At 60.7% G+C, this 12,294-nt stretch overlaps 1 protein-coding gene across 2 annotated transcripts in view; it reads left to right on the top strand.

The window, feature by feature from the left end:
• CYHR1 (cysteine and histidine rich 1) overlaps positions 1–12,058 on the top strand; it is a 16,758-nt gene extending 4,700 nt beyond the window's left edge. Inside the window, exons 1-4 of one of the 2 annotated variants that reach the window (XM_035012189.1) lie at positions 83–251; positions 8,536–8,774; positions 9,488–9,699; positions 11,292–12,058. In XM_035012189.1, the coding sequence (XP_034868080.1) occupies positions 8,554–8,774; positions 9,488–9,699; positions 11,292–11,683 (825 nt within the window). In that variant the 5' untranslated portion in view covers positions 83–251; positions 8,536–8,553 and the 3' untranslated portion in view covers positions 11,684–12,058. Of the gene's footprint in view, positions 252–328; positions 7,881–8,535; positions 8,775–9,487; positions 9,700–11,291 lie in introns of those variants that run through there. The other variant, XM_035012184.1, reaches the window with a different exon arrangement.
• The last annotated feature ends 236 nt before the right edge of the window (positions 12,059–12,294 follow it).

The following is a 12,294-nucleotide window of genomic DNA, read 5'->3' as shown; positions in this document are numbered from 1 at the left end:
CGGCGGCAGCGGCGCTGGGCGAGGCGGCGGGGCCCGGGCTTCCGGACGAGGCGGGCCTGGCCGGCGCCCGGCAGCTGCAGGAGGCGGCCGGCGACCCAGACGCGCCGCCCAAGAAGCGGCTGCGGGCGGCCGAGGCGGCCGAGGCGGCGGCGGCGGCGGCGGCGGCGGGCAGCGGGAAGCTGGAGGAGCGGCTCTACTCGGTGCTGTGCTGCACCGTCTGCCTGGACCTGCCTAAGGCCTCCGTGTACCAGGTAGGGCCGCCGGCCCGACCCCGACCCAGCCCGGCTCCCGCCCCGCCGCGGCCGCCCCCCCCCCCCCCCCCCCACCTCGGGCACCGCGTGCCCTCGGAAGCCAGGTCTGAGCTCCGGGGCCCAGTAGTCGGGACTCCTGGCGTCTCTTCGGAAGCTTTTCATTCTCCTCCTCTCAGGACTTTATTTCCTACTCATAATCAGTTTCTTGTTATGACTTCCCTTGTTTCTCGATTCGAATCTTTCCGCTTCTTTATTTTTCAGCCTTCCCCGCCGCCCGACCTCAACACTCCCCAGCCCACCCTTTCAAGTTGACCCCCAAGAAAGCTGGTGACAGATGCCCCCCCCCACACTCCTCAGAGTCGGCTCCCCTCATTCTTGAGCTCCCTGGACTCGGAGACCCTGGTGTTTCCTATTCACTCAAGCCCTTATTCTCTATTTTTTTAGCAGCCACACCCCCAAAAGCTGTCTTCAAGCTTCTCTTGTATATCTTCTATCTCCCAATTGAAAGAATTCTCTTTCCGTTTTATTTTGGAAGAACACTGAAAGGACGGGATCACGTCTTTTCCCTCCTCTCTCCCTTCCCCTCATTCCCGGTCTGGATGAACCAGCTGCATGAAGCCCCAGTCTGGCTCCCTTCTCTCTTCCCAGCCTGACCGCATGCTGTGCTTTCTAGACATGCTATGCCCTGAGTTAGACTCCCACCCCATCCCACCTTACCCACACCAGGCCTGGCTTCTTAGGCTACCAGCACTCCACCCTCCTTTTTCCATGTGAGGATCCTGAGTGGTGGCTGGACTCAGTCCTTAGCCAGCCACGGCCATCAGAGAGGGTCCTTGGCCCAGGTGGATCTTCCATGTGCATCACATAGCAGCAGGGGCCACACTCTGGCCCAGGTCAGTTTGCAGTGTGCTGCCTTCTTTGTTCACCTGTCTCTCTCCACCTCAGTACCTCCTCCCCACTCTGACTTTGATACCCCTTCTTCCAAGAAGCCCTGTGAGGAATGGAACGGGTTCTCTGTCATCTTTCTTTGCACTTACAGGAGCTGGTCATAGCTGATGGGGCCTTGTTTTTCTGCTATTACTCAAATTGGGGGCCATGGGTGAGAGGGCCATTTTTGTAGTAAGCAGCACGAGGCTAATCTGGGTTGCCATTTCCCCAGCCTCTAGATCTCCAAGTCCTTTCCTGCTTTGGCATGAGGTAGCTTAGGAGGACCCTGCTGTGCAGAGAGGAAAGAGAAGGCATTGGCAGGGAAGTGGGTTGAGTTCTTTGGGTGGAGGGTACTGCCTCTCAGCCTATCCTGGCGAGAGGCCCTAGCTCAGGAATACCATAGGTCTTCTGACCCAATTGGGGGAGTGCTTCCCATAGCCCCTCAGCCTTGGGGGTACCCCTTAGAGTTGGGCCCTTTCCAGCCCCTTTTTCCCTTGCCCATGATCTTTTGATCCTCTCAGGTGGAGGAATTCTTCCTTCCTTGGGTCTTAAATGAAAGCCCTAAAAAGCCAAGCCACCAATGGGTGGGGGGGAGGTTCCCAGGGGAATTTGGGGGTCTCTCCTGTGAGTGGGCTAGACCTGGACCTGGCATGATGACATAACAGACCACATGGTGCTGCCTCCTGGTCCACTCAGCGCAGACCCAAAGCTCTGCCTCTGGCCAGAACCACTGTGCTGGGGCCTGTGAGCCTGGCTGGTTCAAACCGGCCCACACTGCGCTGGGAGCTGAGCTCTGTCCTAGGCGGGCTGGAGGCAGGCAGCTAAGCAGCTGTGACAGAGACAGTGAAGGAGCTGAGACAGCCCTGACCTGTGGCCCTCCCCATTGCCTAATGGGCTGTGCGTAGCAGCCTCCCTGGAAACAGGCCTGCTAAGCAAGGAGAGCCCATGATGCTAAGCTGTAGGCTCTGGTACTGGCCCCCCTGCTCCACCTCCATTCTTCCCAAAGTGACAGCCGGGCCTTGATAGGGAGTTGTTTCCCTCTCATCTCTGGAGGCCTGGAGAAAGCTCTAGAACATGTGATCAGTAGCAGAGCTCTGGACTCTAGAAAGTTTGACTAGAGTCCTTCCAGGGGTTAACACTTGCTTTGGCTGCTGGAAGCCGTGCCGTGGGTGGGGGCATACCTTGCTTGGATACATAGCCGTGTCCAGGAGGGCCCGAGGGATGAGCCGGAGAAAGGAGGGACGGTTTCTGGGTGGCTCCCTACTGCATACCACCCTGGATGGGGACATTGAGGGTAGTGGTTGGGATGGGCCTGGAGCCCTTCCTGTGCCATTGCCTGGTCCCATCTGAGCTGGGTTTACTCCCAGGAGGATTTGGTGATGAATGGCCTAGGCCCTACACACGCTGTCTCGAAACAGGCAGGCACACAGCTTTCTGTGTGTCCCTGGTTGGGGCCCACTACTGGCCATCACCTCTTGGCCTGGGCTCAGCCCCTCCATTTTTGAGGGCCTTCTTTGGTGAGCTGTGTTGACTGGCCATTTCTGGTGGGCTGCTCTCAGGCCTGTGATGTGTTCCGTTCTCTGTTTCTACCAGCAGCATTTCTCCTGACCCCACCAGGACACACGGCTTGTGTCTGGGGATTGTCTCAGATGGTGCCCAGCTCTGGGGTGAGGAGAATAGCCAGGGGCCATGGTGAGCCCTGTGCGCTGTGCCTGGCTGAGGCTGTGGGGGACAGCTCCATGGGCCCCTGGAGTTGGCTGAGTGCATGGTGACTTGAGAGCTTGCCCTTTGGCCACCGGACCCCACCTCCATGCCACCAGGGGAGCGGTGGTGGCGGGCAGAGCTCACTTGCACAGACTTACCCACCTGTTTCTGAGTCTGAGCCCCTGGCCCCACATAGCTGGCTCTCCCACACATCTAGCTCGTCAAGCCACACACACCTGGGCTGGGACTTGCTTTCGTGTAAGAGCAAGGCAGTCATGCAAATGGTTTTCACCACGGCCTACTTTAAGTTAGGTCAGGTCAGGGACAGAGTGGGTACAGCAGGTGCTAGCTTTGATGTTCTTTGTGCGGGTGTTGGGTGTGGCCTTGGTGACCGGCCCTGCAGGGTATGGGGCCACTTTCCAGAGTCCCAGGCAGCCACTGGGGCAGGCAGGTGGGGGCAGGAGGGCTGGAGTTGGAGCAGGGATACTCATGCAGGGTGGGCAACAGGGCATCTGCCGTACATGCAGAACTGTCGCACCAGGGCAGTGTGACCTGCCCCCCACTCCCTCCCGCCCTGTGTGTCTGAGTGCCTTTTCTGGAGGAAATAGCCTTGGTGGTGCCTGGAACATTGAAACTGCACCCGATCTTCCCGGGCTCTCCCCCAGCCTTTCACACAAGGCCCAATGTGTTGTCCACGTGATATACCTGGTAGGACCCCGCTGACGTCAGCTGAGGCCCTGAGCTGTGGACCGGCGTCTGGAGGGAGGGCGACCTAGCTCCGCCACCCCTCACCACACTCAGCCAGAAGAGTTCATGTGACCCCCGCCCCCCCGTCGGGAAGGAGTAGTCAGGGGGGTGTCACAGGATGCGGCCCCTGAGTGGCTTTGTGGCCTGCCAGCAGCACACCCCCTCCTCCCAGGGTGCCCTCTCCCTACTCCTCCTTTTTTTCTAGGGCCCCACAGAGGCAGTGGCCCCATGCTGTGGCCATCCTCTCTCCCTGCGACAGGACGCTTGTCCTCACTTGACTGGGGCTCTTGCCAGTTTCTGCCCTGTGGGAGGGCTGGGTATGTCTTGCTGTGCTTCTCACCCCTGAGGTCTCCTGTCTCCACCAGGACTCGGCTGAGGCCCAGGAAACTGGTTACGTGATTGGCAGTCATGTTGGTAAAAGGCCTAGGAAGCAGGGGTGGGCCCATCTTTGCCCAGGCCCCAGCCAGTGTGGTCGCAGGCCTTGGGGAGCCCCCAGTGGTTGTCAGCATGCCTGGTGCTGCAGGCTCTGTTCAAAGTGATGTTTAGGGAATCCCCCATGAGGCTGCCCACCCAGCTGGCCTGGGATCCTCTTCCCTAGCTCCTGGCTCTTGCTTTGAGGTAAGAAAGGTGGCAGAATAGAGCTCCAAAACAAGAGCATAGAGAGGAGAAAGTTTCTGAACTCTGGCTACATGAGAAGCTGTATTTTTTTGTGGTGGTTACTTGTCATTTGAGTTGCCTTTCAATCCAGAGTATCTACATTCTGAACAAGAACCTGGCTATGGGAATGACTGGTTCCCCCCCGAGTCCTGACTCTTGAGGTGTGATATCAGGAGCTGTTGGTCCAGGACTTCAAACCCAAAACCCGGTGGCGTGTTAGAGTCCTGGCTGTAAAGCTGCATTTCTTGGACACGGCAAGATCTCTTAGTTCCCTCGAATAAAGAGATTGAGGAGACCTCAGGCCAAACATCAGGGACGTGGGGTGCCCTGCAGCTCTCATGAGCATGGTGAGAGGGACCTCCAGCTGGGCTGAGCAGCAGTTTTGGGGTTAGTGCCCTAGCTGTCCTTTGGAGGGTGGGCTGCTCACATGGGCCTAGGTGCCAAGCCTTCCTGGAGCCCCCAGCGTTTGAGGGGACCATGTACTTCAGGCTTAAAAGAGGGCCCAAAAGGCCTATTGACCAAGGCTTGGTTTCCAGGAGTTGGGGGGGGTGGTATTTTCTAAGGTGCTTTTACAGCCCAAGGCCTGGAGTCAGGGCTCCTCCCCATGAGTTTGGACGGTACATTCAGCTTCCCCTTAGCCCAGGCGGGACGCTGGCCTGGGTGCACGTGGGCTGCCTGTGGCCAGGTAGAGGGAGAGGTTGCTGGGTGGTGTCCTGAGAGGGCAGGTACAAATGTCCGCTCCTGGGCCATTTGCGGAGGGGCTTGGGGGATATTGCTGTGGCTTGGGTGGGGCTGGGGCCTCCCGGGGTGAGGGAGGAGCTTTTGCTGAAATCACATGCTTGTGCCAGGAGTCCTTTCCGAGGCTCTGCAGGTGGGGGCCATGTGAGGGGCTGGCCAGGCTCTGCTGTTTGGTAGCCATGGTGGGTGTTTCTTCTGTTCCTGTCATGTGCTGGGGGCTGAGCCATGCTGTCATACGTGTCCCACCCCATCTCTTCAGCACATGATGAGGCCAGTCCTGTCTTTTGTCACTTTCTGTGCCTGAGGAAAGTGAGGCCCAGAGAAGAAAGCAAGAAGCCCAGGGTCATGCTGCTGGTGACCTGTAGGCTAGAGATTGAGCCAGCATCTGTCCTGGGAAGCCCTACAATGTTCTGAATTGGGGTGCCCCTCTTCCTGCTCCTCCTTCCTGCTCCTCCTACCAGCAGGATCTTCCTGGCAGCCTGGGTGAGCGCTGCAGGAGCTGCTGCTTGGGGTACCCAGGTTCTTGGGGGCTTGGCTCTAGCATGTGGAGTGGGGCATTCTGGCTTGCCCTAGCTGTCCATTGGAGGCTTGGCCTGCAGCTGGCATTGTGTAGAGCCCTCTGGGAGCCAGGTTCCGGCCGGGCAAGTCAGGGTAGGTACAGTCCAGCCCGGCCGCTGAGGAGGCTAAGTCTGCGTTACCAGTTGGCCAGGCCTGCATGTGGAGTCGGAGTCTTGCTCAGGAGGTCGAGGAGGACCTGGATAGCGGGGAGGGCTCTGGAGCATGGTGATCCACCCTGCTGTGGACAGACCACCTGGGCTGGATGTCATCTGGGCCCAGACCAGCACCTGGTTTTTACCCAAGAACACCCCTCGGGTAACTGGTGAGGTGCTGGCCGCATGTGGATGTCCGCTTGTCCCTTGGCTGGGCCTGTAGCACTCTGCAGCATCTTGCTGGCTCACTGTCTTCCGTCTCACAACTGAGCTGTTGGGGCCTAAGGGGCAGTGACCCTACCTTTCCCCAGAGGACGGCAAGGGTCAGTACGGCTTCTCCATGGCGTCCTATCACCGAAGCCTGTGTTGCATCTAAAAGCTCCAGGAGGAAGGGGGTGAGAGCTAGCTTGGATGTTCCTGCAGCCCACAGGCTCTAGAAGAGACCTGCTGGGAAGGGTATGCAGGTCACCCCCTGCACCAGAGTAGTGGACTTTCAGGGCAGTGCTGGGAGGTAGGTGTCATGTACTTGGCAACCTTGGTGTTCCTCAGGGGGCTCTAGGACTCCATCCAAGTCTCTCACCCTTAACCCCACACCCTGGCTGCGCCACCTTGAGATAGAAGAGAAGCCAGGTGAGTTCTGTTGCTGTTCTGCTCAGGCGAGTGGTGGCTGCAGAGCTGGGCCCTGCCCAGGTAGCCTCTCACCAGAAGGCATCGAGAACCAGAGTCTGTGGTGTGGGGCCCCCAGGCCCTGGGTCTCAGGGTTGGCATCCTGCAGGCCCTGAAAGTAAAGGGCCTTGGTGTCCAGCCAGGCATCCTCGTTGGAGGTGCCAGGCAGTGGTTGTGGGGGCACCCTGAAGTTGTGGGGTCCAGGGGGCACCCTGAAGTTTCCTCCTCCCGTGACTCAGTCGTTAGTGAGCCTGAGCACCGTCCTTCTATGCCTCTGCAAGCTGCAGCAGTCTTCTCTTGGGGGCTGTGGTTTGGCGAAGCCAGGTCTCTGCCGGGCTCAGGCCCCTGGCGGGGGCTGTGATTAAACACATGCCCTGGGCCCTTGGTCTCTGCCTCCCACCGAGTGGAGGGGGCCTGTGGTGTCTGTGTCCCCTGCCCTCCCCTTCACCCACCGCATCTCTGGCTTCTCCATTGACCCCTGGGGGTGGACAGGGTAGCCTGCTGTTCTCGTGAGCAGGCCTCAGCTCATCCCAGCTGCTTCTGGGAGTCCCCACCCCTGCCAGCCCATGTGTCCAAAGCTGGCACTGGCCCACCCCTGCCAGGCCCTTTTCCTCCAAACCTGAGCCCAGCCAGCTCCCCTTCCTCCTCTTGCACATTTTAATTTTTGGCCTGACTTAGAAATGGAGATTTTTAGCACAGATAGTCTGTGGTGTTTGTGTGGACATGGATTCTGTAAATGAGGCCTTTGTCCCCAGCCCTCCCACCTGCACTGGTCCTTAGCACGTAAGTCCCATCACTCACTAGCCCCCAGGCCCGGCACACAGGTGCCAAGAGCTCCCTTGGCCTCCCATAGCTCCTCAGCTCAGGGTGCACAGACCCCTGAAATGATGGGATGGCAGCTGGTGTTGACCGAGGATCCCATGTGTGTGGGTGTGGCCAGGCCTCTACTGCACTGCAGCCGCCCTCAGAAGTGCCCTGGACCTCGGGGGAAGCTTGTGGCCCAGTGGCTTTCTGGAGGTTTGCCCCGGCTGGGGAGCCCAGGCCGGCTGCTGGCGAGGCCTGTGACAGTGTCATCTGCCCGCTCACCCTCAGCTGGCTGCAGGAGAGTCTCCAAGTGGAAATCCAGCTACCCTCAGCAGAACCCCCACATGCCCCCCACAGCGTTCCCTGACCTCTGCCCCTGCAGGTTCTTACCAGCCAGGGCCAGGCCTGGGGATCTGTGTCTGCCCCAGGGGACGCTCAGCTCAAGTCTTTGCTCTTGTATCTTGGTGGGTCTCTCCTACCCCTGGAGGGCCGGGCCCACAGCCTGTGTACTTCCCTGAACGGCACCACGAGGGCACTCAGGATGTGCCTGTGGAACCAGAGGCCCGCTGTCTGCGTGCGCATGGACTCCCGGCATGGGCACGTTGCCCACAGGCAGTGTCTGGGCCTCAGATCTGCAGGCTCCCAAAGGAAGGGGGCCTGCCTCCTACTGACCCAGGTCAGCAGTGTGTCCTGCCGGTAGCCCCCGTTCTCTCGTCCAGGCGTACACCATGCCCACACACCCTTGTCCCAGGCCAGCTGGGTCTCCCCACCCACCCCAGCTCGATGCCAGTAGCCTGCAGGAAGGTCCCCATGCGACGCCAGGCTCACTGGGTGGTGGCAGCTGCCTTCTCACCTGGGCTGGAGTGGAGGGGCCAGGCCCCCAGCACGGGGGAGCAGTGTCTGCTCCTACTCGGCAGCTTCTGGCTAAGTGCTGCTGCCGTACTCAGACAAGAGTCTGTGTTCCTGTAGGTGTCCCGAAGTCAGGGCCTCTGGGGGACCCCTGACACAGTCCCTGGCCCCTGGGATGGGAAAAGGCTCCAAGCCCCAGCGTGGCCGAACCAGTCACCGCTTGTGGGCCTCCCTCAGTGGAGGTCTGTCACCTCTGCAAGCCACCAAGGGCTCCCTTGGAGTCACCTGCCTCTCCACAGGAGCCCCATTGGCCACGTCTTTGCCATGTTCCACGGGAAAGGCCCGTTCCTCCTGAGCAGTGGCTCTGTTTGCCTCTCCTGGCCAGCAGGCCCTTCTGCAGCTGGAGCCAGCGGGGCAGGCTGGTGGTGCGCGTGTGCACGTCCTGCAGGTCTGTGAGCTCATCTCCCTTTCCTTCTTCGCAGTGTACTAACGGTCACTTGATGTGCGCTGGCTGTTTTATCCACCTACTAGCAGATGCCCGGCTGAAGGAGGAGCAGGCCACATGCCCTAACTGTCGTTGTGAGATCAGTAAGAGCCTCTGCTGCCGCAACCTGGCTGTGGAGAAAGCCGTGAGCGAGCTGCCCTCCGAGTGTGGCTTCTGCCTGCGCCAGTTTCCCCGCTCCCTCCTGGAGAGGCACCAGAAAGAGGAGTGCCAGGACAGGTAACCTCCTGGGCCGGCCTGCCCGCCGGAGGTTCAGCCACATGTGTGGGGCCCAGGATGGGGTGGAGGCCACCCTGGTGCAGGCGAGGCCCCAGAATGTGGGATATTCTGGTTGGTCTTTGTTGCCCTGGCCCTGGGTTCTGCACACATAGCCCAGTGACAACCTGGAGGGAATGGGCCAGGGTGAAGCTGCTCGGGGCCCAGGCCCTGGAGGGGAGCAGGGGTGGGCCCCACAGAGGGCAGGGGGCTGTGATCTGGACCCATTGGCTGTTTGGACATCACCCTGGCTCTCCCAGGTTCTCTGGCTGCATGGGGACCTCTTAGAGGCTCTCTGTCCTTGGCCAGCTCTGGGAGCTCAGCGTGAAGCTGCATGGACACCCTAATAACCCAGTCCCTGCTGGCTGGCCCTGCTGTCTGCCAGTGGTCAGGCCAGCGAACCTCACATAGAGCGAAGCTGCATAGGGTCCAAGACCATGGTCAGTGGCCACTGTTGCCAAGCAAGAGAGTCCTCCCAGCAAAGGGTGTAGGTGGCATGTATATTCACAGCTCTCATGTGCTCCTTTTTTCTCAGTCTCTCCCACACACTCCGACCCCTTCCTGGGGGCTGGCACAAGTGGATATGTCCTTCAAGGTGTAATTTGTATGAGCAGGGCTGGGCAGAGCCACCTCCCACAGGGCGCAGGCTGTGACCACGGTGCTCGCCTCCTCCCCAGGGTGACCCAGTGCAAATATAAGCGCATCGGCTGCCCGTGGCATGGCCCCTTCCACGAGCTGACGGTGCATGAGGCTGCGTGTGCCCACCCAACCAAGACGGGCAACGAGCTGATGGAGATCCTAGACGAGATGGACCAGAGCCACCGCAAGGAGATGCAGCTCTACAACAGCATCTTTAGCCTGCTCAGCTTTGAGAAGATCGGTTACACAGGTGAGGCGCCCCGCCACCCACTGCATGCCACACAGGCTGGGGGCGGGGGGGTGGGCGGCGGCTGGGAGCCTGGGGAGCAGTGCGCTCTGAGCAGTGGGCACAGGCCATGCTGGAAGGCCAGGCTGTGGACAAGCTTTTGGTGAATGGGAGGACACCTTGGGGGAGAAGACGTGCCAGAGGCCAAGCAGGGGAGGGGCCGGGGCAGGACCCCGGGGGCACCTGCATGGCTCTCAGAGGCCCTCTCACCTGTCCTCCCCTCCCTGGGCCTGCCACCCTAACAAGGTGGCATCCTACTGCGTGGGGCTGCACAGCCCTTGGGACAGTCAGTGTCTAAGCGGAAGGTGGGTGTGTCTTGGAGGGCCCAGCGGCTAGGGGCCTGCCCTGCGGAGCCAAAGGCAAGAAGAGCACTCAGCACATCCGGTCCTGCCTGCAGGCAGTTACTGCAGTGGCCACGGGTCTCCTGAGGCCATCAAGAAGATGCTCAGGGGCAGGGCTCCTGAATGAGCTGAGGGTGCTCAGCTCAAAATGCAGAGCTGGGAGTGGACGCCCAGGGACGGGCAGGCTGGACCACGCTCAGGCCCGCTGGATCTCATGGGCTCGCCTGGCCACTGCCACTGCTTTTGGACATGCTGGGGAGCAGGAACCAGGCCAGGGCCTGGTCCAGATACAGAGAACAGCAAGAAGCACCTGCTGACACTGGGGCCACTCAGGGAGACTACGGCCCTCTACTGCTCAGCCCACACCAGGCAGCCGGCTCAGAGCATCAAGGGCGGTCACAGGCAACCAGTCACGCCATGCTGCCTGGACTAGGCCTGGCTAGGTGTGGGCCTGCACAGGCCTGAGAGCGAAGGGCCCCGCAGCCTCAGCAGCAGAAGGTCGTGGCCCCTGGTTAGTTGCAGCCTCAGCTGCCCTGCTGGGCGCCATGGCACAAACAGTCCAGGCCAGGCCTCGTGGGTCTGGGCGGGCCGAGGCATCATGATGGTGGCGGTGGCCGGGCAGGGACCCCCGTCCACGCAGGAAGGACTGGCCACCTCTGTGGAGGGACTCGGGGGCCGTGGGCCCCGGGCTGTGCTGAGAGAACTGTGTGACAGGAGCCCAGCACTGGGCCACACGCCAGCGCTCTGCCTTGCGCCCCACGCAGGCTACGTGCCGCCCGCCCGCCCGCCCGCCGGCTTTTCTGGCAGCTCTGTATCAGAACCAATAAAGTGCACTTGTTCTCAGAACGCATCCTGTCTGTGTGTCTGCTTACCCACGCCCCTTGGGTGGGCCTCCCTCTGCCTGGGCTGGGCCCTGGGGGCGGGGCAAAGAGGGAGGCCAGCGAGGGTCGGGCGCTCACTTCCTTCAGCCTCCGGACTCCCTGCAGCTAATGCGTGTTACTTCTGTTTGTAGTTCTTTCCCCCAAGCTTGAGTACGCCTCCATTTGCCATAATTGCGTTTGATTAGCCTTGTGACCAGTAGAGCACGCTGTGTCCTCCTGGTAAGTTGCCTTCCTCCCCGGCTGAGCCTTTGTCCTCGCTCGGCCTCTGGAAGGCGCCGCCCCCGGCCCCGCCCACACTGACTGCCGGCTCTTCCCGGCCTGTCTGTCTCCACAGAGGTCCAGTTTCGGCCGTACCGCACGGACGACTTCATCACACGCCTGTACTACGAGACGCCGAGGTTCACGGTGCTGAACCAGACGTGGGTCCTGAAGGCGCGCGTGAACGACTCGGAGCGTAACCCCAACCTGTCATGCAAGCGCACGCTCTCCTTCCAGCTTCTCCTCAAGAGCAAGGTCACGGCGCCCCTGGAGTGCTCCTTCCTGCTGCTCAAGGGTCCCTATGATGATGTGAAGATCAGCCCGGTCATCTACCACTTTGTCTTCACCAACGAGAGCAACGAGACGGACTACGTGCCACTGCCCATCGTCGACTCCGTGGAGTGCAACAAGCTGCTGGCCGCCAAGAACATCAACCTGCGGCTCTTCCTGTTCCAGATACAGAAGTAGGCGGCTCTGCTGTGCTGCCCACGCCTGCCCAGCGGCGGCTTCGCCGTGATGTGTGACCATCTGAGCAACGGAGGAGGAGGAGTGAATGCGAACGTTGGGAAAGTCTGCATGCGTGTGCGAAGGCGTGAGTGCTCACGCCTCGCCCTCTGCCCCGCCTCCCCTGTCCCAGACACCGGAGGCTGGGCCACCTGCAGAGGAAACGGTGGCTCAGGGACACCATGGGGCTAAGCCCAGTGGCCACGCCCTGGCCCCCAGTGGCGCAGTGGGGCGCACCGTCTGCTCTGGGCCGTGCTCGGCCCCTGGGCCGGGCTCGGGGAGCACGCTGACTTCAGACGGCATATTTGATTGCAATTAAAAAGGCACCCTTGTTTCCTACTTTCTGTTTTGTTTGAGGGAAAGGCGTAGCTGCGATTGGACATTGGGGGAGCTTTGATTTGGCCTGGGGGTCAGAGCCCAAAGGTCCTTGTCACTACACCTCCATGTACACCCACCACCAGAGCCGGGGTCTTGCAGCGGCCCCAGCGCACCCCCCACCCCACCAGCTGCCCCAGAGGGGCAGGACTTGGCCACCCAGGCTCAGCAGATGCTTCGGAATGCAGGGTGAAATTCTG

The sequence above is a fragment of the Mirounga leonina genome, unplaced genomic scaffold (assembly GCF_011800145.1).
Source record: "Mirounga leonina isolate KUSES-001 unplaced genomic scaffold, KU_Mleo_1.0 Mir_165, whole genome shotgun sequence".
Taxonomy (NCBI): domain Eukaryota; kingdom Metazoa; phylum Chordata; class Mammalia; order Carnivora; family Phocidae; genus Mirounga; species Mirounga leonina.
Note: the sequence above shows the minus strand (reverse complement) of the source record. Positions and strands in the feature narration are given on the sequence as shown.